Source organism: Lynx rufus, unplaced genomic scaffold, assembly GCF_022079265.1.
Source record: "Lynx rufus isolate CCGP_SWC_20201006 ecotype Redwood Valley unplaced genomic scaffold, mLynRuf1.p SCAF_2, whole genome shotgun sequence".
Classification (NCBI taxonomy): Eukaryota; Metazoa; Chordata; class Mammalia; order Carnivora; family Felidae; genus Lynx; species Lynx rufus.
In genome coordinates, this window is record NW_025814834.1 from 186,012,447 (window position 1) to 186,036,214 (window position 23,768).

The 23,768-nt window shown below is 38.1% G+C and overlaps 1 protein-coding gene across 1 annotated transcript in view; it reads left to right on the forward strand.

Annotated features, from left to right (window-relative positions):
• Positions 1-23,768, forward strand: part of PIK3R3 (phosphoinositide-3-kinase regulatory subunit 3) — a 144,982-nt gene that overhangs the window by 75,450 nt on the left and 45,764 nt on the right. The window contains exon 2 of the mRNA XM_047082577.1: positions 21,481-21,589. Coding sequence (XP_046938533.1) covers positions 21,481-21,589 — 109 coding nt within the window. The remainder of the gene's footprint in view (positions 1-21,480; positions 21,590-23,768) is intronic.

Below are 23,768 nucleotides of genomic sequence, written 5' to 3' on the forward strand. Positions count from 1 at the left end.
ATATTAATGAAATAATGAATTTTGAGTGCTTATTACCTTTCTTTTTTAAAAAAGTAATTTCTACGCTAAATGTAGGGCTTGAACTCACAGCCCTAAGATCAAGAGTTGGATGTTCTACCAACTGAGCCAGTCAGGTGCTCCGCCCTTTTTTTTTTTTTTTTTTTTTTTTTTAAGTAGGCCCCCAGCCCAGCACAGAGCCCAACATGGGGCTTGAACTCAGGACTCTGAGATCAAGATTTCAGCTGAGATCAAGAGTTGGACACTTAAGCAACTGAGCCACTCAGGTGCTCCCCCCTTTATTTTTAATATAACTTCATTGTGCATTCATAGGATTTAATTCTTAATAATGATTGTGTATAACTGTGGCTTGCAAAATTCTTGGAACTGTAACAATCAGCTCTTGCTAGCCTATATGAGTTGACTTAAACATATCATTGAAGCTAGAGCTTAAGTGAGATCATTTACCAAATCAGTTTTAAGTGCCAGAATCAGATAAACTCTTAAGTTTCTTTTTTTTTTTTTAATTTTTTTTTTAACGTTTTATTTATTTTTGAGACAGGGAGAGACAGAGCATGAACAGGGGAGAGTCAGACAGAGAGAGACACAGAATCTGAAACAGGCTCCAGGCTCTGAGCTGTCAGCACAGAGCCCGACGCGGGGCTCGAACTCACAGACCGAGAGATCATGACCTGAGCCGAAGTCGGCTGCTCAACTGACTGAGCCACCCAGTCGCCCCGCTCTTAAGTTTCTTTTAATTTGATTTTCATTTTCATCAAAGCAATATAAGTTCATAATTTAAAAAGTCAAAAGGTACTTCAAGGTTTATAGTGGGACCCCTCCCACCAAAATCCCAGCAGTTCCCTGATCTACCCTCTCTATCCTCCATTTCTAGTCTACAGAGCCAACATTTAACTCTTAGCTTTTTCTTCTAGTTTTATCTCCCTATTTTTCATAATGTGCTTATACTTCTATTTTAATTTTTTTCACTTTTATTACTGATTCCTTCTTAGATGGGGATATAGGTCTCTTATGTCATACATGCTATTCTCCTTTACTCATTTTTCCAATGTATTTATATGACAATTACAATTGCTTTTTTTATCTTTTTTATCTTTTTTTTTAAATTTTTTTATCTTTATTTTCTAATTTATCTTTTTTTTTTTAATTTTTTTTAACGTTTATTTATTTTTGAGACAGAGAGAGACAGAGCATGAACGGGGAAGGGGCAGAGAGAGAGGGAGACACAGAATCAGAAGCAGGCTCCAGGCTCTGAGCCATCAGCCCAGAGCCCGACGCGGGGCTCGAACTCACGGACCGCAAGATCGTGACCTGAGCTGAAGTCGGACGCTTAACCGACTGAGCCACCCAGGCGCCCCTTAATTTATCTTTTTAAGATTTTATTTTATTATATTTTTTAAGTAGGTGTCATGCCTGTACACACAACCCTGGGATCAAGACCTTAGCTAAGATCCAGACTTGGACACTCAACTGACTGAGCCACCCAGGGGGCCCTAAGATTTTATTTTATTTTTTAATTTTTATTTATTTTTGTGTGTTTATTTTTGAGAAAGAGAGAGAGAGAGTGAGCGGGGGGAGGGTCAGAGAGAGAGGGAGACATAGAATCCAAAGCAAGCTCCAGCCTCCAGGTTGTCAGCACAGAGCCTGACATGAGTCTGGAACTTGTGAACCGCAACTTCATGACCTGAGCCAAAGTCTGATGTTTAACCAACTGAGCCACCTAGGATCCCCCCTAAAAATTATTTTTAAGTTTATTTATTTATTTTGAGAAAGAGTGAGCAGGGAGGGCAGGGAGTGGCAGAGAGAAGAGGGAGAGAGAGAGAAGCCCAAGCAGGCTCTACACTGTCAGCCCTGAGCTGTCAGCACAGAGCCCACCATGGGGCTTGAACTCCCAAACTGAGATCATGACGTGAGCTGAAGTCAGACACTAACTGACTGAGCTACCCAGGCACCCCTGAGATTTTTTTTTTAATTAATATTTTAATGTTTATTTACTTTGGAGAGAGAGAGAGAGTGTGAGCAGGCGAGGGGCAGAGAGAGGGAGACACAGAATATGAAGCAGGCTCCAGGCTCTTAGCTGTCAGCACAGAGCCTGACGCAGGGCTCGAATTCATGAGCCATGAGATCATGACCTGAGCTGAAGTCAGACACTTAACCGTCTGGGCCACCCAGGTGCCCCAGATTTTATTTTTAAGTAATTTCTACACCCAACGTGGGGCTCGGGCTTAAACCTTGAAATTAAGATTTTCATGCTGTACTGACTGAGATAGCCAGGAGCCCCATAAATTGTCTTTAGTATTTACGTGTTATGATCATGTAACCAGTGCTTACAGACAGGCCATTAGTATATTATGATTACATGTTCTTCTTACATAATTTTTTAGAATTAATAATTGCCATAATTTTTATTTATTTATTTTTAAATTTGCAACTGTAAACTCTTTTTCTGCTTTTTTTTTTTTTTAAGTTTATTTTGAGGGAGAGAGAGAGCATGGGAGGGGCAGAGAGGGAGAGAGAGAATCCCAAGCAGGCTCCACACTGTCAGTGCAGAGCCTGATGTGGAGTTCGAACTCACAAACTGCAAGATCATGACCGGAGCCAAAACCAAGAGTTGGACACTTAGCCATTGAGCCACCCAGGCACCCCAAATTGCCATAATTTTTAAACATTTGTGGGTTTTAAAGTTTATATATTTTGAGAGAGAGAGAGTGGGGGAGGGGTAGAGAGAGGGAAAGACAGAGGCAGTCGCTGCTCTGTCAGTGCAGAGCCCAATGCAGGGCTCAAACTCATGAACTATAAGTTTATGACCTGACCTGAGATCCACGTGCCGTGGGCTTTCATTCTGGATATGTATGTTCTTAATTTCTGAACATTTTTTTCTTATATTTATTTTAAAAATTTCTGCTTTCTGGAACTTCTGTTAGTTCAATGTTGGGTCTTCTGGGTTTATCCTCTAATTCTTTTTTTTTTTAATATTTATTTATTAAATCTTTATTTTTTGAGAGAGAAAAAGAGCACAAGCAGGGGAGGGGCAGAGAGAGAGGGAGACACAGAATCTGAAGCAGGCTCCAGAGCTGTCAACACAGAGCCTGATGCAGGGCTTGAACTCACAAACCATGAGATCATGGCCTAAGCTGAACTCAGACTTTGAGCCACCCAAGTGCCCCTAATATTTATTTATTTTGAGAGAGCACAAGCAGGAGAGGGGCAGAGAGAGGAAGAGAGAATTCCAAGAGGGTTCCATGCTCAGCGCAGAGCCTGATGCGGGGCTCCATCTCACCACCCTGATATCATAACCTGGGCCAAAATCAAGAGATGGACGTTCAGGGCACCTGGGTGACTAAATTAAGTGTCTGACTCTTGGTTTTCGGCTCAGGTCGTGATCTCACAGTCTGTGAGTTTGACCCTGCGTTAGGCTCTGCACTGATGGTGCAGATCTCTCTTGGGATTCTCTCTCTTCCTTTCTCTCTCCTTTCCTGCTCATGCTGTGTCTCTCTCCAAATAAATAGATAAACCTTAAAAAAAGAAAAAATAACATATTAATAAAAATAAGTTGGACTCTCAATGGACTGAGTCACCCAGGTGCCCCATCTACTTTTCATTACTTTCTCTTTTTGTTGCACTTCTTGGGAGATTTCCTCAATGTTATCTGCCAGCTTGTCAACTGAGGTTTTTTTAAAAGCCTCTGTCATTCTTTTAATATATATAAGGGCTGTTGTTCTTTTTTTTTTTAATTTTTTTCTTTAGTGTTTTTATTTGAGAGACAGAGCATTACCGGGGGAGGGGCAGAGAGAGGGAGACGCAATCTGAAGCAGGCTCCAGGCTCCGAGCTGTCAGCACAGGGCCTGACAAACCGTGAGATCATGACCTGAATGGAAGTTGGATACTTAACCGACTGAGCCACCCAAGCGCCCCAGGGCTGTTGTTCTTTAATGTTTATTGTAGATCTTGTGTTTCATAGATGCAGTATTTCCTTTTATATTTCTGAAGATGTTACACTTTTTTGTGTATCTCCTAACTTCTTCACTTCCTTTGTTTTGTTTTGGTCTTTAATTTTGATAGCTTTCTTTAAATGTCTTGTGGGTTTTTTTTTAAATTGTGGTAAGCATACATAACAAAATTTTGTCATTTTAATAATTTTTAAGTGTACAGTTCTTTGGCATTAAGTACATTCACGTTGTTATGCAACCATAACTCCTTCATCTCTAGAACTTCTTCATTTTATGTAGCTGGAATTCTGTACCTATTTTTTCTTTTTTTAAATTTAATTTTTAATTTTTTAAATTTATATCCAAATTAGTTAGCATATAGTGCAACAATGATATCAGGAGTAGATTCCTTAGTGCCCCTTACCCATTTAGCCTGTCCCCCCTCCCACAACCCCTCCAGTAGCCCTCAGTTTGTTCTCCATATTTATGAGTCTCTTCTGTTTTGTTCCCCTCCCTGTTTTTATATTATTTTTGTTTCCCTTCTCTTAGGTTCATGTTTTGTCTCTTGAAGTCCTCATGAGTGAAGTCATATGGTTTTTGTCTTTCTCTGACTAATTTCACTTAGCATAATACCCTCCAGTTCCATCCATGTAGTTGCAAATGGCAAGATTTTATTCTTTTTGATTGCCTACTTGGCAATACTCTGTTGTATATATATATACCACATCTTCTTTATCCATTCATCCATCGATGGACATTTAGGCTCTTTCCATACTTTGGCTATTGTTGACAGTGCTGCTATAAACATGGGGGTGCATGTGTCCCTTCCAAACAGCTGACTTGTATCCCGTGGATAAATGCCTAGTAGTGCAATTGCTGGGTCATAGGGCGGTTCTATTTTCAGTTTTTTGAGGAACCTCCATACTGTTTTCCAGAGTGGCTGTACCAGCTTCCATTGCCACCAACAAAATGCAAAAGAGATCCTCTTTCTCCGCATCCTCACCAACATCTGTTGTTGCCTGAGTTGTTAATGTTAGCCATTCTGACAGGTGTAAGGTGGTATCTCATGGTGGTTTTGATTTGTATCTCCCTGACGATGAGCGATGTTGAGCATTTTTTCATGTGTCGGTTGGCCATCTGGATGTCTTCTTTGGAGAAATGTCTATTCATGTCTTTTACCCATTTCTTCACTGGATTATTTGTTTTTTGGGTGTTGAGTTTGACAAGTTCTTTATAGATTTTGGATACTAACCCTTTATCTGGTATGTCATTTGCAAATATCTTCTCCCATTCTGTTGGTTGCCTTTTAGTTTTGCTGATTGTTTCCTTCACTGTGCAGAAGCTTTTTATTTTGATGAGGTCCCAGTAGTTCATTTTTGCTTTTGTTTCCCTTGCCTCCAGAGACGTGTTGAGTAAGAAGTTGCTGCGGCCAAGATCAAAGAGGTTTTTGCCTGCTTTCTCCTCGAGGATTTTGATGGCTTCCTGTCTTACCTTTAGGTCTTTCATCCATTTTGAGTTTATTTTTGTATATGGTGTAAGAAAGTGGTCCAGGTTCATTCTTCTGCATGTTGCTGTCCAGTTTTCCCAGCACCATTTGTTGAAGAGACTGTCTTTTTCCATTGGATGTTCTTTCCTGCTTTGTCAAAGATTAGTTGGCCATACGTTTATGAGTCCATTTCTGGGTTCTCTATTCTGTTCCATTGATCTGAGTGTCTGTTCTTGTGCCAGTACCATACTGTTTTGATGGTTACAGCTTTGTAGTATAGCTTAAAGTCTGGGATTGTGATGCCTCCTGCTTTGGTCTTCTTCTTCAAAATTACTTTGGTTATTCAGGGTCTTTTCTGGCTCCACACAAATTTTAGGATTATTTGTTCTAGCTCTGTGAAGAATGCTGGTGTTACTTTGATAGGGATTGCATTGAATATGTAGATTGCTTAGGGTAGTATTGACATTTTAACAGTATTTGTTCTTCCTATCTAGGAGCATGGAATCTTTTTCCATTTTTTTGTGTCTTCTTCAATTTCTTTCATAAGCTTTCTATAGTTTTCAGTGTATAGATTTTTCACCTCTTTGGTTAGGTTTATTCCTAGGTATTTTATGGTTTTTTGGTGCATCTGTAAATGGGATCGATTCCCTGATTTCTCTTTCTGTCGCTTCATTGTTGGTGTATAGGAATGCAACTGATTTCTGTGTGTTGATTTTATATCCTGCAACTTTGCTGAATTCATGAATCAATTCTAGCAGTTTTTTGGTGGGATCTTTTGGGTTTTCCATATAGAGTATCATGTCATCTGTAAAGAGTGAAAGTTTGTCCTCCTCCTGGCCTTTTGGATGCCTTTTATTTCTTTGTGTTGTCTGATTGCAGAGGCTAAGACTTCCAATACTATGTTGAATAATAGTGGCGAGAGTGGACATCCCTGTCTTGTTCCTGACCTTAGGGGGAACGCTGTCAGTTTTTCCCCATTGAGGAAGATATTAGTGTTGGGTCGTTATATATGGCTTTTGTGATCTAAAGGTATGCTCCTTCTGTCCCTACTTTCTTGAGGATTTTTATCAAGAAAGGATGCTGTATATGCTTTCTCTGCATATATTGAGAGGATCATATGGCTCTTGTCCTTTCTTTTATTGATGTGATGAATCACGTTAATTGTTTTGTGGATAGTAAACCAGCCCTGCATCCCAGGTATAAATCCCACTTGGTCGTGGTGAATAATTTTTTTAATGTTATTGTTGGAGCCGGTTGGCTAATATCTTGTCAAGGATTTTTGCATTCATGTTTATCAGGGAAATTGGTCTATAGTTCTCCTTTTAGTGGGGTCTCTGTCTGGTTTTGGAATCAAGGTAATGCTGGCTTCATAGAAAGAGTCTATTTTTTCTTGAGCAGCAGGCAAAATTTTATTAGAGTGTAAGATTAGAAAGAAAGAATAGTAGGAACACTCTCTTTACAGAGAGGGAATACCCAAAAGTGAATGCCCCTGGAATTCTGTACTTATTAAACACTAACTTCCAATTCACCTTCCCCCCAGCCTCTGGCAGCCACCATTCGTTCTGTGTGAATTTGACTACTCTGGCTACCTCAGATAAGAGAAATAACACAATATTTGTCCTTTTGTGACTGGCTTATTTCTCTAAGTTGTTCATGTCTTCATGAAGATGTGGCTTCAACGTTCATCCATGTTGTAGGATGTGTCAATTTCCTTCCTTTATAAAGTGTTTTCTTATTTAAAAGTGACATACTAAAAAACTGATTGGAAGTTCCATGTCAATGGCCAGGTTGTGTTAATTGGAGACCTTTAGTGAAAGTTGATAAGATGAATATCTTTTTCATTGGTAACCCAAATATCCATATTTTTAGATCTTTTATGGGGTCCTTGTCAGTTTCTCCAGAGAAAATCTCTGTGACTTCTCCCTGGAAATAGAAGGCTGGTAGTTCAGTGTTCAGAAAACTGAGGTGGGAAAGGGGGATAATTCTGTTTTCAATAAAGGACTTACCCCTAGTCTCAGCTGTGCTTGGTGTTCCCTGAGTTGACAGGCAACCTTTGTGTGGGGTGGGGCAGGGGTGGTTGCCCAGTTGCTTGGGGGTTGGGGTGGAGAACTAAGGATCTAACTGCTCTTTCTGTAGACTGTCAGCCAGTCCTTCTGGTTATGGCCCCATCCCTCATTCCTGCCTTCAGGAGATGCATCGTGACTTCAATTTCTGGCCTTCCCAGAGTACAGTGATGTGACTCAGATTGTTTTTTTATTGGACTTTATTCAGGCTTAAGTTTCAGTTTTTGCACTCTACCAGGTCAAATTTATCTTTTTGCTTTTGTATATTAACTTTTTGTTGCTGTGTCATTTGCTGTTGTTTCCTCTCCTGATCTCTTTGCTATTGTGTGTTTATACCATTAAAAAAAGGGAGAGGAGCAGACCAAGAAACAGACTCTTAACTACAGAGAACGTACTGATGGTTACCAGAGGGGAAAATGGGCAGGGAGATGGGTGAATTAGGTGATGGGGATTAAGGATTGCACTTGGTGGTTTTTTTTTTTTTTAATGTTTATTTATTTTTGAGACAGAGACAGAGCATGAACGGGGGAGGGTCAGAGAGAGGGAGACACAGAATCTGAAACAGGCTCCAGGCTCTGAGCTGTCAGCACAGAGCCCAACGCGGGGCTCGAACTCACGGACCGCGAAATCATGACCTGAGCCGAAGTCGGACGCTTAACCGACTAAGCCACCCAGGCACCCCAAGGATTGCACTTGTAATGAGCGCTGGGTTATGTATGGAAGTGTTGAATAACTATATTGTACACCTGACACTAATATTACACTGTATGTTAACTAACTGGAATTTAAATAAATATATATATTTTTTATTGACAATTTGGATGATTTTAGATGTAGTGAAGAATCACATGTATTTAATCAACTGTATATTACCTGCTATAATCTACTTGCCTAATTTTTTTTTCCTTACCCCATAGAAGCTTTCCAAGAGACATCTGTAAGCTTCTTGCTACAGTTTGGACCAGCAGCATTGGTATCACCTGGAAGCATGTTAGAATTGCAGAATTCCAGGCACCAATCCATACCTAGAAAACCATATTTTACATTTTTACGAGATCCCTAGGTGATTTATAATTTAATGAAGTGTGAGAAGCACTGTCTTCTGTTGCATAGTCAGAAATTTAGGAAGGACCTTGTAGTTATAAATACTGTTTTGGGGTCAGAGTATAGGTATTATTTGAAGCTATGGGAGTAGATGAGAGTATGAACCATGGATCAAGGAAATACCAGTTTTAAGGTGTGGATGAAGGAAGAAAATTGAGAGCTAAGGAAGAAAGAAGCCCAGAGTACATGAGGTGTGGGAAAATGAGCAACCTTCCAAGAACAAGGGCTTCAAGATTAGTAGTGTTCTTTAGGGAGAGCCAGATTTCAGAGAAGGCTAGGAATTAGGGAAAAAACACATTCTGGGAACATACTGAAATTATAAAATAGTTTACTTACAATGTAGGGAGAATGTTCAGGGAAGAAGCTCCAGAGGATATAATGGAATGATGAGGAATGAGAAGATGGTTTAGTTAGTGGGGAGGCAGCTATATTGGGGTGAGAACATAGGAGATGACAAGTAGCTAAAAGGAACTTCCACTGTTCCCTACCTTCTTCTCTTCATGTTTCAGGCATTTGTCTAAATTGTCTCTTGGATCTTTCTTTTCTTTTCTTTTCTTTCTTTCTTTCTTTCTTTCTTTCTTTCTTTCTTTCTTTCTTTCTTTCTTTCTTTCTTTCTTTCATATAAACACTGTTCCTTTAGTCTGGGACACTAGATTGTCTTCCTTGACTCTCTAGATTCAGTGCCCTTACTTTGTGTTCCATGGCATCCGTTTCTTTCTGTGTCTTTTTTAAAAATTAAGATGTAAATCATACTTTAAAAATACTTTCACTGTGTTTAATCTTGGCCCAATAATTATATGTTTTACTTACTTGAATTGCCCACTGGACTGTTTGTTTTGTTACTATCTTTGGCATCTAGCCTAGCACCTATATCTAACAGCTAATATTTCTTGGTTGCTGTGTGTTGTACACTGTTTTAAGTTTACATGTATTGACTCATTTAACCCTCATAGGATGTAGGTACTACTTTGGCCCTATTTTATGGATGGAGGAAACAAAGGCCTAGAATAAGTAGGTCAGTCACTGTTGAATGAACACATTTATTGTGTGTATCAGGCACTGTGCTGTAATTTTGGGTTACAGAGTTAAGAAAGTCTTTGGTCAGAGTTTCAGACAGAATGTTAGTTAAAACTTTACCCTGAGAGGAGCCTGGGTGGCTCAGTTGGTGAAGCATCCAGCTCTTGATTTCAGCTCAGGTCATGATCTCACAGTTCATGAGTTCGAGCCTTGCATTGAGCTTTGTATTGACAGTGCAGAGCCTGCTTGGGATTCTGTCTCTGTCTTTCTCCCCTTACCCTGATTGTGCTCTCACTCTCTCTCTGTCTATCAAATAAATGTAAAAAACAAAAACAACAACAAAAAACTTCACCCTGCGATGAGGGAAATATAACTGGCTCTGAGTTTTGTAGTATTTGGAATGAAAAGGTTGAAAGGCCTAAATGCTTATATAATTAGATGTGCCCCTTCTCCCCCCAGCACAGACTGGAGACATACATTCGAATGTTGTTTTAGCCTTTTATCTACCATTTTTTGTTTGAAACCATCCTTTGTAAAGTCAAATCCCAGCATAGACTATTAGGGCTGAGATCTGCCATTCCTTCCTGGTTTTAATAAGTACCTAACTCTGATTCTTTTTTTTTTTTTTTAATTAAGTATTTTATTTGGAAACAATTTAAAACTTACAGAAAAGTTGCAAAAATAAGAATATTAAAGAATACCTATATGTTCTTTACTCAGGTTTACTTGCTAACATTTTATTCCATTTACTTTATCATTCGTGTTCTCTGTTTATTATATAAAATCCTACTGCTTTTTTCTGAACTGCTTGAGAATAAGTTACATTCATCCTGACCCTTAACCCCTGAATGCTTTAATATAGATTTCCTAAGAATAGGAATGTTCCTTTACATTCCACAGTATGCTACAGTTATCAACTTTAGCACTTTTAACTTTGATACTTTACTGTTCATTTATAAATAGCATTTATAAAATACTAATTATAGACCACGACTAAAGAAATAATCTTTTTATAGTGCTGTAGATCCTGAATGCTTTCTTTAATTAAAAAATACCAAAGTGAATTTTTGAAACTTCTTTTAAAAAGTCGGAAAATAGACTCTTAACTATAGAGAACAAACTGAAGGTTGATGGAAGGAAGTGGGTGGGTGGGGTGGACTAAATGGGTGATGGGTATTAAGGAGTGCACTTGTTGTGATGAGCACTGGGTGTTACATGTAAGTGATGAAATGCTAGATTCTATACCCGAAACCAATTTTATCATATAGGTTAACTAGAATTTAAATTTTTTTTTTAACATTTATTCATTTTTGAGAGACAGAGTGTAAGTGGGGGAGGGGCAGAGAGAGAGGGAGACACATCATCCAAAGCAGGCTCCAGGCTCTGAGCTGTCAGCACAGAGCCCCACGCGGGGCTTGAACCCATGGACCACGAGATCATGACCTCAGCTGAAGTCGGATGCTTAGCCGAATGAGCCACCCAGGCGCCCCTAGGTTAACTAGAATTTAAATGAAAACCTGAAAAAAAGTCAGAAAACACAATGAATTAAAATAAAAAGTTACTCATAACCATCATTTTTGTTTTTATTAAAATATACCTAAAGAAAACATACATACATACTCTCCTGTGCTGCTTCTCCATCCCTGTTATATACACTATTAAGTTTCTGTATTTTTCCAGATGTCTTTATGTATGTATACACACACACACACACACACACACACACCCCAAAGCAAACATGTACATTTGTGTGTAGATGTTTGCTCGTATATCTACATATTAAAATTGAATTTAAAAATCTTTGTGTGTTGCTGAAATTTAAAACTCATAATTTATGAAAGTGGAAACAAAAGTCCTTTTTATCATCTACTAAACAGAAATAAAACTCCTAAGCATTTTATGAATACTTATTTAGGAAGATATTTGTTCAGGTGTATTTAACATCACCTAGCACTGCAGTGCTCACCAGTGCAAGAACTACCTTATCAAGTGGTTAAAAGATCATTAATGTACCCTAATTAGCTTTTCTCTCCATATGTTCCACTTGACCTACTTAAAGTGTTCAGTGGTTTGAAATTTTTTAAGCCTTATTTATAATATCATAATTTGGAAGCAACATACAGATATAAATCTCCTTGTCTCCATATAATTACAAGGTTAAGATAATTTTTTTGTTTTGCTTGTGTTTAGTAAATTCTATAATTTACATGATGATGGGGGTCAAATACCAGAGAAGGCAAGACATTTAGTTTGAAGACTCTAATTGGGATAAATTTGAACATACTCAGATTTTAGGAATAAAGAATTATCTTGAAATTTATCCTTTTGGACTATAAAGTCCGTAAGTATAGGGACTGTGTCTCTCTAGTTTATTGCTATAATTCCCCACTTATAGAACATAGGAGGTATTGAATATTTTATGTATATAATGATAGATAAGAATATATAAATAGGCCAGTATTGCATTCATTTCCGATCTTATAGTTCATTATGGTTGTGTTGTTTTAGGAACTTTATGTAGAAACAGCTTTGTAGTCATTTCATTCTTATTTCTGTAGATAAGAAAAGTAAGATACAAGGAGGCTCTGGGCAGCCCTCTGTAATAGATGAAATGGTCATTATATGTTTGTTGGTGGTAGAGCTACCAGTGAACTATTATTATCCATAAATAGCATCTTCCCCATGCAGCTTGGTCAACTCAGTTTAGCATAGAGCTCTTCCAGAGAAGGGATATAGATAGTACCAAGTCTTTGTGATTCCTTTTGGTGATTAGAATGTAACCCACTGCTGACTCAAGGAGGCATATTGGTTCTTTTTGGGCCCTGCTGGTCACGGCTCTTAGTTCAGGAAGTTCTAGGTTTGAGAAGCTTAGTGTTTGAACTGAAGTTTCCCCAGGAGGGAATCAAATGCTCCTTTTGCTGGGTTTCCATTACACTTTGCTTTTACCTTTATTATAGTATTTACTTCACTCTGCCGAGTGTTACGTGTTAGGTGTTTCTATGTGTTATTCCCTCTAGGTTGGTTCATTTGAGTGCTGGGAACACCTTGTCTTTGTACCTTTCATAGCTATAGCACAATACTTTGTATAGCACAAGTTTTAACTGTTAATTCTTATAAGTGGAGAAGTAGAAGAATTTTAAATTTTGCAAATTATAGTTCCAATTGTAGCTATTTTTTGTAAGCCGCATCAAATCCTTTCCAAACAAGATAGGCATAAATAAGTAGCATTTAGAAAAAAGTATGGATTATAGCAAGTTCTTCCTTCATCTAACAATTTCAGAAGCCTGATAGTTTTTTTAAAAGAACAGCTTTATTGAGATAAAGTTCACACAGCATACAATTCACCCACTTAGAGTGTATAATGCCATAGGTTTTAGTACATTCACAGAGTTCTGCAACCATCACCACAAGCAATTTTGGAACATTTTCATTGCCCCACTCTGCACACATTGGCTCTCCTTCCCCTTTCCCCTTTAATACCACCCTAGGCAACCATTAATTTATTTTCTCTGTAAGTTTGCCTGTTCTAGACAGTGAAATCCTCTAATTTGTGGTCTTTTGTGACTGGCTTCTTTCAGGTAGCCTAAATGTTTTCATGGTTCATACATTTTATGGAATATTTCATTCCTTTTTACTGCCAAATAATATTCCACTGCCTGGATATATACATCTTATTTATCCATTCATCTTTCTTTTAAGCTTATTTATTTATTTTGAGAGAGAGAGAGAGAGAGAGAGAGAGAGAGAGAGAGAGAGCACAAATGCGGTAGATGCGGAGAGAGGAGGAGAGAGAATCCCAGGCAGGCTCCACACTGTCAGCACAGAGCCCAGTGTGGGGCTCGAGATCACGAACCCATGAGATCATGACCTGAGCTGGGATCAAGAGTTGAATGCTTAACTGAGCCACCCAGGCACCCCTATCCATCCGTTGATGGATATTGGGTTGTTTCCACTTTTTGGCTATTATAAACAATGCTGTTATAAACACTGATACACAAGTTTTTGTGCGGATGTAGATTTTATTTTTCTTAAGTATATAGCTACGATTGAAGTTGCTGGGTAATATGGTGACTCTAGGTTTAACCTTTTTTAAAAAAATTATTTATTTTTTAATGTTTATTTATTTTTTTTTTATTTTTTTTTTTTATTTTTTTTTTTTATTTTTTTTTTTTTTAAATTTTTTTTTTTCAACGTTTATTTATTTTTGGGACAGAGAGAGACAGAGCATGAACGGGGGAGGAGCAGAGAGAGAGGGAGACACAGAATCGGAAACAGGCTCCAGGCTCTGAGCCATCAGCCCAGAGCCTGACGCGGGGCTCGAACTCACGGACCGCGAGATCGTGACCTGGCTGAAGTCGGACGCTTAACCGACTGCGCCACCCAGGCGCCCCTATGTTTATTTTTTTTTTGAGAGAGAGATACAGTGTATGAGTGGGGGAGGGGCAGAGAGAGAGGGAGACACAGAATCTGAAGCAGGCTCCAGGCTCTGAGCTGTCAGCACAGAGCCTGATGCGGGGCTCCAACTTGCAGACTGTGAGATCATGACCTGAGCCGAAGTCAGATGCTTAACCGACTGAGCCACTTAGGCGTCCCTACTAGGTTTAACCTTTTTAAAATATTTATTTATTTTTTTGTTTTTAAGTAATCTCCACACCCAACGTTGGGCTTGAACTCAAAACCCCAAGATCAAGAGTTGCATGCTCCACTGACTGAGCCAGCTAGGCACCCCTCTAGGTTTAACCTTTTGAGGAGCTGATAGATTGTTTTCAAAACAGTTACATCATTTTATGTTTCTATTAGCAGTGTATGAGAGTTCCAGTTTCGTCACATTCTTACCAACACTTGTCTGTCTTTTTGATTATAGTTTATCCTTGAATAATATGGGAGTTAGAGGTGCAAATCCCCTGTGCAGTTAAAAATCTGTGTATAACTTTTGACTCCCCAAAAACTTAACTACTGATAGCCTACTGTTGACCAGAAGCCTTACTGATGACAGAAACAGATTAACACATATTTTGTATGTTGTATATTACATACTGCATTTTTACCATAAAATAAGCTAGAGAAAAAATGTTAGTAAGAAAATCATAAGGGAAAATACATTTACAGTACTGTAATATATTTATTGACAGTGTGAGTTTATGTTGTCTGTTCATAAGATAAATCATCTGTCTTTCAGTAACTACATTAATATTATATGATACAAAAATACTATAAGATGTTATACCTTTTACACTAGACATCAAAAATGAAAAGATAATGTGAAAAAACTCATTTATTTACAGATATAACAATTCATGCATTGATAATGAAACATAAATATGATTGGCAATGATGACAAAAATGTCATAGTTCTTGCTATACAGTTACTAAGTTTTCATATCAAGACACATGCACAACAGTTTATTAACTGTACAGTATGATGATTATTTGCTGTTAAGTGGAATTGAATCATCATAAAGATTTTCATCCATGTTATCTTCATGTTGAGTAGGCTGAAGAGGAGGAGGAAGAAGGAGAGTTGATCTTGCTGCCCTGGGGTGGCAGAGGCAAAAGAGGTGGAGGAGGAGGTAGAAGTGGAGGCAGGAGAGGCAGGCACACTCGGTGTAATTTTACAGAAATATGTAGTAATTTTTTTTTTAAGTTTATTTAGTTTGAGAGAGAGGGAGAGAGAGAGAGATTCCCAAACAGGCTCCATGCTGTCAGCACAGAGCCTGATGCGGGGCTTGAACTCACAAACTATGAGACCATGACCTGAGCTGAAGTCAAGAGTTGGGTGCTTAACTGACTGAGCCACCCAGGCGCCCCTGTAGTAATTTCTATCTGACATTTTTGCTTTTTCATTTCTCTAAAAATTTCTATACAGTATCAGTCCTTCTACCATTTGTTTTGTTTCGTTGCTTGTATCATACAAGGGTCCATATCCTAAATGAAGTCAAAAGCAGTCTTGGATATTTGGAACCCTTTTGCCAGATTGTCTAATGTCACTTTGTTTTCTGGAACTGCTGCTTCTTCATCTTCTTCTTCATCATCTGACATTGGTTCAGAAGCACTCATCTCCATCACGTCTTCTGTTAATTCCTCCGTTGTGATAGCATTTTTTCTCTAAGATCCATATCTTGAAACCCTTCACTCGCTGCTTCCCCCTCCCCCCCATATCTACGATCTCTTTCATGATTTCCTTGATTGGCTCTATTGTAAATCCTGTGAAGTCATGTACAACATCTGGACACTATTTTCTCCAGCAGGAATTTATTGTTCTGGGCTTGATAGCTTTCATGGCTTTTTCTGTAACAGTGATGGCATCTTTAGTGATGTAATCCTTCTAAAATATTTTTTTAATGTTTATTTTTGAGAGAGAGAGAGACAGACAGCATGAGCGGGGGAGGGGCAGAGAGAGAGGGAGACACAGAATCTGAAGCAGGCTCCATGCTCCCTGAACTGTCAGCACAGAGCCCCAACACGGGGCTCAAACCCACAAATTGCCAAGATCATGATCTGAGCCGAAGTTGGACGCTTAACCAACTGAGCCACCCAGGCGCCTCTTTAGTGATGTAATCCTTCTAGACTATCATGATGTTCTATCAGCGTTCTCTTCCATATCATTGACAATTCTTTCCAAAGACTACTGTGCATCACGAGCCTTTAAGGTCTTTATGACCCCCTAATCTAGAGGCTGAATTAGTGATGTTGTGTTTGGGGGCAAGTAGACCATTTTAACACTTTTGGTGTTGGATTTGTCGGGTTCTCGGTGGCCAGGGGCGCTGTCCAATATCAAAAGAACTTTAAAAGGCAGTCTTTTACTGGCAAGGTAAAAGCCAGTAAAAGGTAAAAGCCTGGCAAGGTATAAGCCTGGCAAGGTAAAAGCCAGGAAGTACCTGGCTTCAGGGACAAGCATTGATGAAACCGTCTAGAAAAAGGGTTCTTATTATCTAGGCTTTCTTGTTGTATAATCAAAAGACTGGTATCTGGTATTTATTTTTTCTCTTCAAGGCTTGGGGTTAGCAGCTTTATATAGATAAGGACAATCTTTTTTTTTTTCTTTAATGTTTACTTATTTTTGAGAGAGAGAGTGAGGCAGAGTGTGAGTGGGGAGGGCCAGAGAGAGGGAAACACAGAATCCGAAGCAGGCTCCAGGCTCTGAGCTGTCAGCACAGACCCTGACGTGGGGCTTGAACTCACAGACCACAAGATCATGGCCTGAGCTGAAGTCAGACGCCCAACCGACTGAGCCACCCAGGTGCCCGATCTTGATCATAAATCCAACTGCATTTGCACCAAAGGATAGAGTTAGCCTATCCCTTCTTGTCTTTTTTTTCTTTTTTTTTAATCCCTTCCTGTCTTAAATCCTGGTGCTCACTTCTCTTTCTTACTAATGAATGTCTTTGTGGCTCCCCGCCCCCCCCCCCCAAGAAAAGGGCACTTTTGTCTGCATTAAAAACCTGTTCAGGCAGACCTCCTTTCTCCTCCATGATTTTCTTAATGGTTCTGGGAACTTGTCTGCTGCCTCTTGGTTGGCAGAAGCTGCTTCTTCTGTTATCTTAATGTTTTTAAAGCCAAACTTCTTTCTAAAATTATCAAACCATCCTTTGCTGGTTAAATTCTCTGGCTTTAGATCCTTCACCTTCCTTTTGCTTTCAGTTGTCATATAAAGACTTGGCTTTTCTTTGAATAATATTAGAGTCTATAGGTATGCCTTTCTTATAGCTGTCCTGCTATAAAAGCTGCACTTGCAATACAGGATAAAAAAGTATTTTGCAAAAAGTGTGAGGTTTTTGCATCTGCTGGCATAGCGGTAGTGACGGCTTCACAAATTTCCTTTTTTTTTTTTTTTTTTTAAACAATGGTCTTTTAGGCTGGTGGGCAACTGCAGACCTCAAACAATTCAACTTTTTCTTGTAATGTTATGACTTTTCTTTGCTTCTTGGGAGCTTCCAACATCACTAGTGGCACTTTGTATGGGTCCTTTGGTGTTATTCAAGGTTTAAGGTATTGCACTAAACACAAAAAATATGCAAGAACCACGGGAGATTACTTTTTACTGTGATATGTAATTCACTAGAGAGAAATGAACTGTTCATGCAGAGATGATTAGTGTCACAGGGCATTTTAAGTGGATACTTACAATACTTGAGCTTACTGCAATAGCAACAGGAGATGGCTACAAAATTATTACAGTAGTACAACATGTACTACAGTTAATTTTATGCAGTTATGATTTAGTACTGTATTTTTACCTTTGTTTAACATTTCTCTCAACCACAAATGGCACCATGTACAATCTGTAAGTGTTGGCACAAAATTTTGATGAATTTTAACTTTTTATGATTTGTGTATATTTTATGGTAGTAAATGATAAAATAGACTAGTGTATACATGTATTTTATGCATTCATGACATATCTAATGTTTTCTTAGGCTGTTATGTTTCTAGACTTAGGTGGTTTGTGAAGTTTTTCAAGCTGTTGGAAATCTCCAAGAAATTTTCCAAAAAATCTGTGTATAAGAGGACTTGTGCATTTCAAACCCCTGTTGTCAAAAGGTGAACTGTATAGTCAAATCCTAGAGGGTGTGAAGTGATATCTATTGTGATTTTTATTTTATTTTTTTGAATTTAAGTTAGTTTATTTGAGAGAGAGAGAGGGAGTGAATATGAGAGAGAGAGAGAGAGAGAGAGAGAGCAGGAGAGGGACAGAGAACGAGGGAGCGAGAATCCCAAGCAGGTTCCATGCTGTTAGCGCAGAGCCCCACCCAGGGCTCAGTCTCACAAACCGTGAAATCATGACCTGAGCGGAAAGCAAGAGTCGGACGCTTAACCAACTGAGCTACCTAGGTGCTCCATTATTTTGATTTTGATTTCCTTGATGGCTGATGATCTTATTTTTTCATGTGCTACTGGCCATGTGTATATTGTCTTTGGAGAAATGTCTATTCAGATCCGGTGCCCATTTTTAATTAATCATTTGCCTTTTTGTTAAGTTGCAAGAGTTCTTTCTGTGTTCTAGATACAGTTTTTAAAATCAGATATATGGGGCACCTGGGTGGCTCAGTCCGTTAATTGTCCGACTTCAGCTCAGGTTATGATCTCGCGGTCCATGAGTTTGAGCCCTGCGTCGAGCCCTGTGCTGACAGCCTAGAGCCTGGAGCTTGCTTTGGATTCTGTGTCTCCCTCTCTCTCTCTGCCCACCCCCCACTCATGCTCCGTCTCTCTCTCTCTCTCTGTCAAAAATAAATAAACATTAAAATTTTTTTTAAATAAATAAAATCAGATACATGATTTACAAAGATTTCCTGCAGTTCTGTGTGTTGTCTTTGCACTTTCTTGATGTCATCTGAAGCACAAAAAATTTTAATTTTGATAAGTCCAGTCTATCTGTTTTTTTTCTTTTAGTCATTTGTGCTTTTGGTTTCTAAGAAACTAATGCCTAATCCAGAGTCATGAAGATTTAAGCCTGTTTTCTTTGAAAAGTTTTTTAGTTTTAGCTCTTATGTTTAGATCTTTGATCCATTTTGAGTTAATTTTTGCATATGGTGTGATATAGGGGTCTGACTGTGTTCTTTTGAATAAGGATAACCAGTTATCCTAGCACCATTTGTTAAAAAGACTATTCTTCTACCATTGAATTTTTTGACATTCTTATTGAGAGATATTTAACAGTTTCTGTTTTGAAGAATATATTCACATTTTCCCCGTTTTCCCTCTATATTGTCTCTTTTTTATTAAAAAAATATTTAGAAACCATCTCAAACTTATAGAAAAGTTAGAAGTATAAAAAGAGGTTAGAGTGGGAGAGAGCCAAAGCATAAGAGATTCTTAAAAACTGAGAACAAACTGAGGGTTGATGGGGGGTGGGAGGGAGGGGAGGATGGGTGATGGGTATTGAGGAGGGCACCTTTTGGGATGAGCACTGGGTGTTGTATGGAAACCAATTTGACAATAAATTTCATATATTGAAAAAAAGTATAGTACAAATAATTTATTCTCTTGAATCATTGGGAGTAAGTTGCTGACATGATACCCCACAATGATCATATTTGTCTGTATTTCCCACCACCAAGAACATTCTCCTATACAAAATCAGAATATTCACGTTGATGTATTACAACACCAATCTTATTCTCAGCTCCCATTCAAGTTTTGTCCTTCCTCCAGTAATATTCTTTGTAACAAAGTCACAAACTGCATTTAATTGTCACAATTCTCTAGTTTTCTTCAATCTGGAACAGTTCATCAATCTTTCTTGATTTTCACAACCTTGACTTTTTTGAAGATTACAGGCCATTTTTTTTTTTTTTTGGTAGAATATCTCTCAATTGTGGCTTGTCTGATGTCTCCTCACGATTAAATTCAGTTTGTGCATATTTGGCAGGAATATCACAGAAGTGATGTTTTATCCTTCTCATTGCATCCTGTTAGGGGCCCAAGATTTTATCATTACTAGTGGTATTAACTTAATTGATTATTTGATTAAGGTGGTATTTGCCAGACTTCTCCACTTCTTGTCTTTTTACTTTTGTGACTGATAAGCATTTTGTAGGAAAGCCTTCTGAGATTTTGTAAATCCTCCTCATTAATCTTTCAATTATTTATTTATTTTTTATATCTGCCTGCATGGACACGTGGATTCTTATTTTGTTTGATGACTTATATTTCCTTACTATCATTATTCATATTTATGCTCCATATTTGGTAGTGGGAGCCCCTTCAGTTGGCTCCTTTATTTTTTGTCATGGCCCCTCATTCTTTGAGCACTTGCTTGCTTTTTGGCTTAACATGATGTTTGAGGTTCATTTGGTTCTTGCTCTGCCCCAGCCCTGGAATCAGCCTTTCTTCAAAGAGCCCAGATTGTTTTAAGTAGAGGATGGCACTAGAAATAAAGATATGGGTACTGGTTATGCATATTGGGGGTGCGGCTGATCTCAGGACCTCTCAGGACAGAGCTTGGGAATAATTTTATTCCCGGTATGTACAGACATTTGCATCTCTCTTTCTATTGAATTTCATGAGTTCATTATCAATAGCTGCAATTCCAGTTCAAACTCGAGGGATCGTTCTATTTTTTCACTTTTCCATATTTGTAACTTCCTTTTTAACTATGAGAAAACTGGGTCTTATTAATTTTAATAGTTTTACTTATTTGGTTCATATCTCTGTATGTACCTCATCTCTTACAGCTATTGCTGCATTCCCCCCAACACTTCGCAGCCTCCCCTCCCCCAAGTAGAAACTCTTTTCACCCTTATCTGGCTTTGTCTCATTGCACTGGTATGCCCATTTCTGAGGACTGTGTCCTCATTGGCTTGGTCTCCACTACACTGTGCCACCGGGCCCTGTGCTGCTGTGCTTCTTATTTCATTTAGCTTTATTTAACACCTTGTGCCAGGCTGTCCCTGTGAAGATCTCCTTCTTACCCTCCTCTGGCTCTGAGATCCTGTGCTGTGCTGTGCTGCTGTCCCCTTATTTGGACATAATCCTTCTTCACCTGCTTTGGGCTCTGATACTAACTCTTGGCCATCATGACCAGTCTCATGTAATGGCTTTTGGGCTGAATTGTTGGTGAAGGGGCTTCACACTGTCTTTTGAGAGAAGATGAAGTTTTGGGTGGCATCTGTTCAGAATTAAAAGTTAGCACTTTATAAGAAGGAAAAAAAAACCCAGGTAGCTTGAAAATTTCACATTTTAGGCAGTTATTGGTAGAGTTCTAAAAGGATTCCTTCTTTGGCTAACATTTAATATAAAATAACACTTGATTTATAATTATCTGAATCTTAATGTACATTGGTTAATGAGCTGTTCCTGACTGAGGAAATTAGAAAAGAAATAGTAATTTACATCTACAAAATAATATTCATTTTTCTTCTAGCTCTTCCACCAAAGCCACCTAAGCCAATGACTTCAGCTGTTACAAATGGAATGAAGGACAGTTCTGTTTCTCTTCAGGATGCAGAATGGTACTGGGGGGATATTTCAAGGTAATAACTAGAATACTACTATAATTCAATGCAGTTGAAAAACAAATCATTTTTGATGAGCACTGGGTGTTGTATGGAAACCAATTTGTCAATAAACTTCATATAAAAAAAATAAATAAATAAATAAATAAATTCAAAAAAAAAAATAAAACATTTTAATGCACTACTAGTTGTTAAAGATTACCATTTTGAAAATCATATGTGAGAACATTTCAAAAGTTTCTAAATGCTGTCCTTCCCACAAAAAAGTGACAAGAAAATCTTTATTACAGGTGTGATCATTACTTTTAATACTGTATTGAGGATAGATTTCTGAATAAATGAAACTTCTACATTTAGGATAGCTACATGTGTTTTAGGATAAAAGATAGTTACAGGTACTTAATTTTCTTTACCTTTCTGTGTCTAAGTCAGTGGTTCCATAATCTTTGCATGCACAAGAACCAATTGAGGTGGGGCCCAGGAATCTGCATTTAACAGTTTCCCCAGGTGATTTTGATGTAGTCTTCACATACCTCATTTTGAGAAACAGGACTCTAGAACAGGTTTACTTTTTGGGTAAAATGTGGTTTTGGAAAAATCTGAGCCTAGAGAAGGGAAATATATATATTGAATTTGAATTTTCAAATTTCTTGTTTTTCTTGAATTTTGTTTTAGAAAAGACCTATCCATTTCTGTCAAATTAGGTTCCAGGCTGATGGTGTATTCTTTAATATGCTTGTGTTTCTCTTTCTCTTGTCTGTTTTCTTTAATTCCCAGAGTGCCACTCATTTCTTTTTTTTCCCCTTTGTTACCATTTTAACCATCTTTAAATGTCCAGCTTAGTGGCATAAAGTACATTGACAGTATTGTTCAACCCTCACCACCATCCATCTCTGGAACTATTTCATCTTCCCAAAGCATAACTTTGTACTCGTTAAACACTAACTGCCTTTTCCTCCTATTCTCCCCAGCGCCTGGAAACCACCATCCTACTTTCTGTTTCTATGAATTTGACTACTCTAGGTACCTCTAAGTGGAATCTTACCATATTTATCCTTTTGTGACTGGCTTATTTCACTTAACAAAATGTCTTCAAGGTTCATCCGTGTTATAGCATGTGTCAGTATTTTCTTCTTTTTTAAGGCTGAATAATATTCCATTATGTGTATATACACCACATTTTTATTTATTCATTCATCTGGACATTTGGCTTTGAACATTTGGATTGTTTACAGCTTTTGGCTATTGTGAATAATGCTGCCATGAACATTGGTGTATAAATGTTTATTCAAGTCCCTGCTTTTAGTTCTTTTGGGTGCATGCCCTGAAGTGGAATTTCTGAGTTATATGGTAATTCTATGTTTAATTTTTGGGAGGAGACTTAATATATTTTTATATTAAAATGGATCAGAAAATTTTTATTTTGTAATTATATAATAAAATGATTTGTTAGATTTAAATATCATTTAAATTTATATTCTTTTTTTTAAGTTTTTTTAAGTTTTATTTTGAGAGGAGGGGGAGCACAACCATGTGGGGGAAAGGGGCAGTGAGAGAATCAAGCACAGGACTTGAACCCACTAACTGAACTGTGAGATCATGACCTGAGTCAAAACCGAGTCAGTTGCTTAACCGACTGAGCTACCCAGTCATCCCTTAAACTTACATTCTAAGACCATGTGGGTCTGTAACTCAAGAGTCTTCTATGCCCTCCTTTCCTGAGTGTTCTAGTATTCTTAAAGTTCTAAACCAACTCTGCAAGAGGAGTTTATCATCAGTATAAATTCAAATTGGAGAAGATTATATTGAAAGGTTGTGAACTTAGTGAAATTTTCCCCTTCTGATCAGACACAGCTGCCACTGTTGCTTAAACATAACCTTCTTTCTAAACAGCTGCTGGTTTCTCCTGAAACCGTACAAGTTCAGACTTGCCTAAGGAAGCCCTAAAGGCTTAATGGAAACACTATCCCCTACAGACGTTTGAAATCTGGAAGAGTTTAAAAAGCAAATAGCCTGTCCTTAAGTTGCATAATTCCAAAAATCAAAACAGAAAGATCATATCTAGGGGGAGGAACTAAATGACCTCTGAGGGCCCCCATAATTCTGTGACCTTAGACATACTCCCCTCCTAACTAGTCTTAGTAGTAATATGTGAAGAAAACAATTGACTAATCAACTAATCGATTAATGTGAAGAG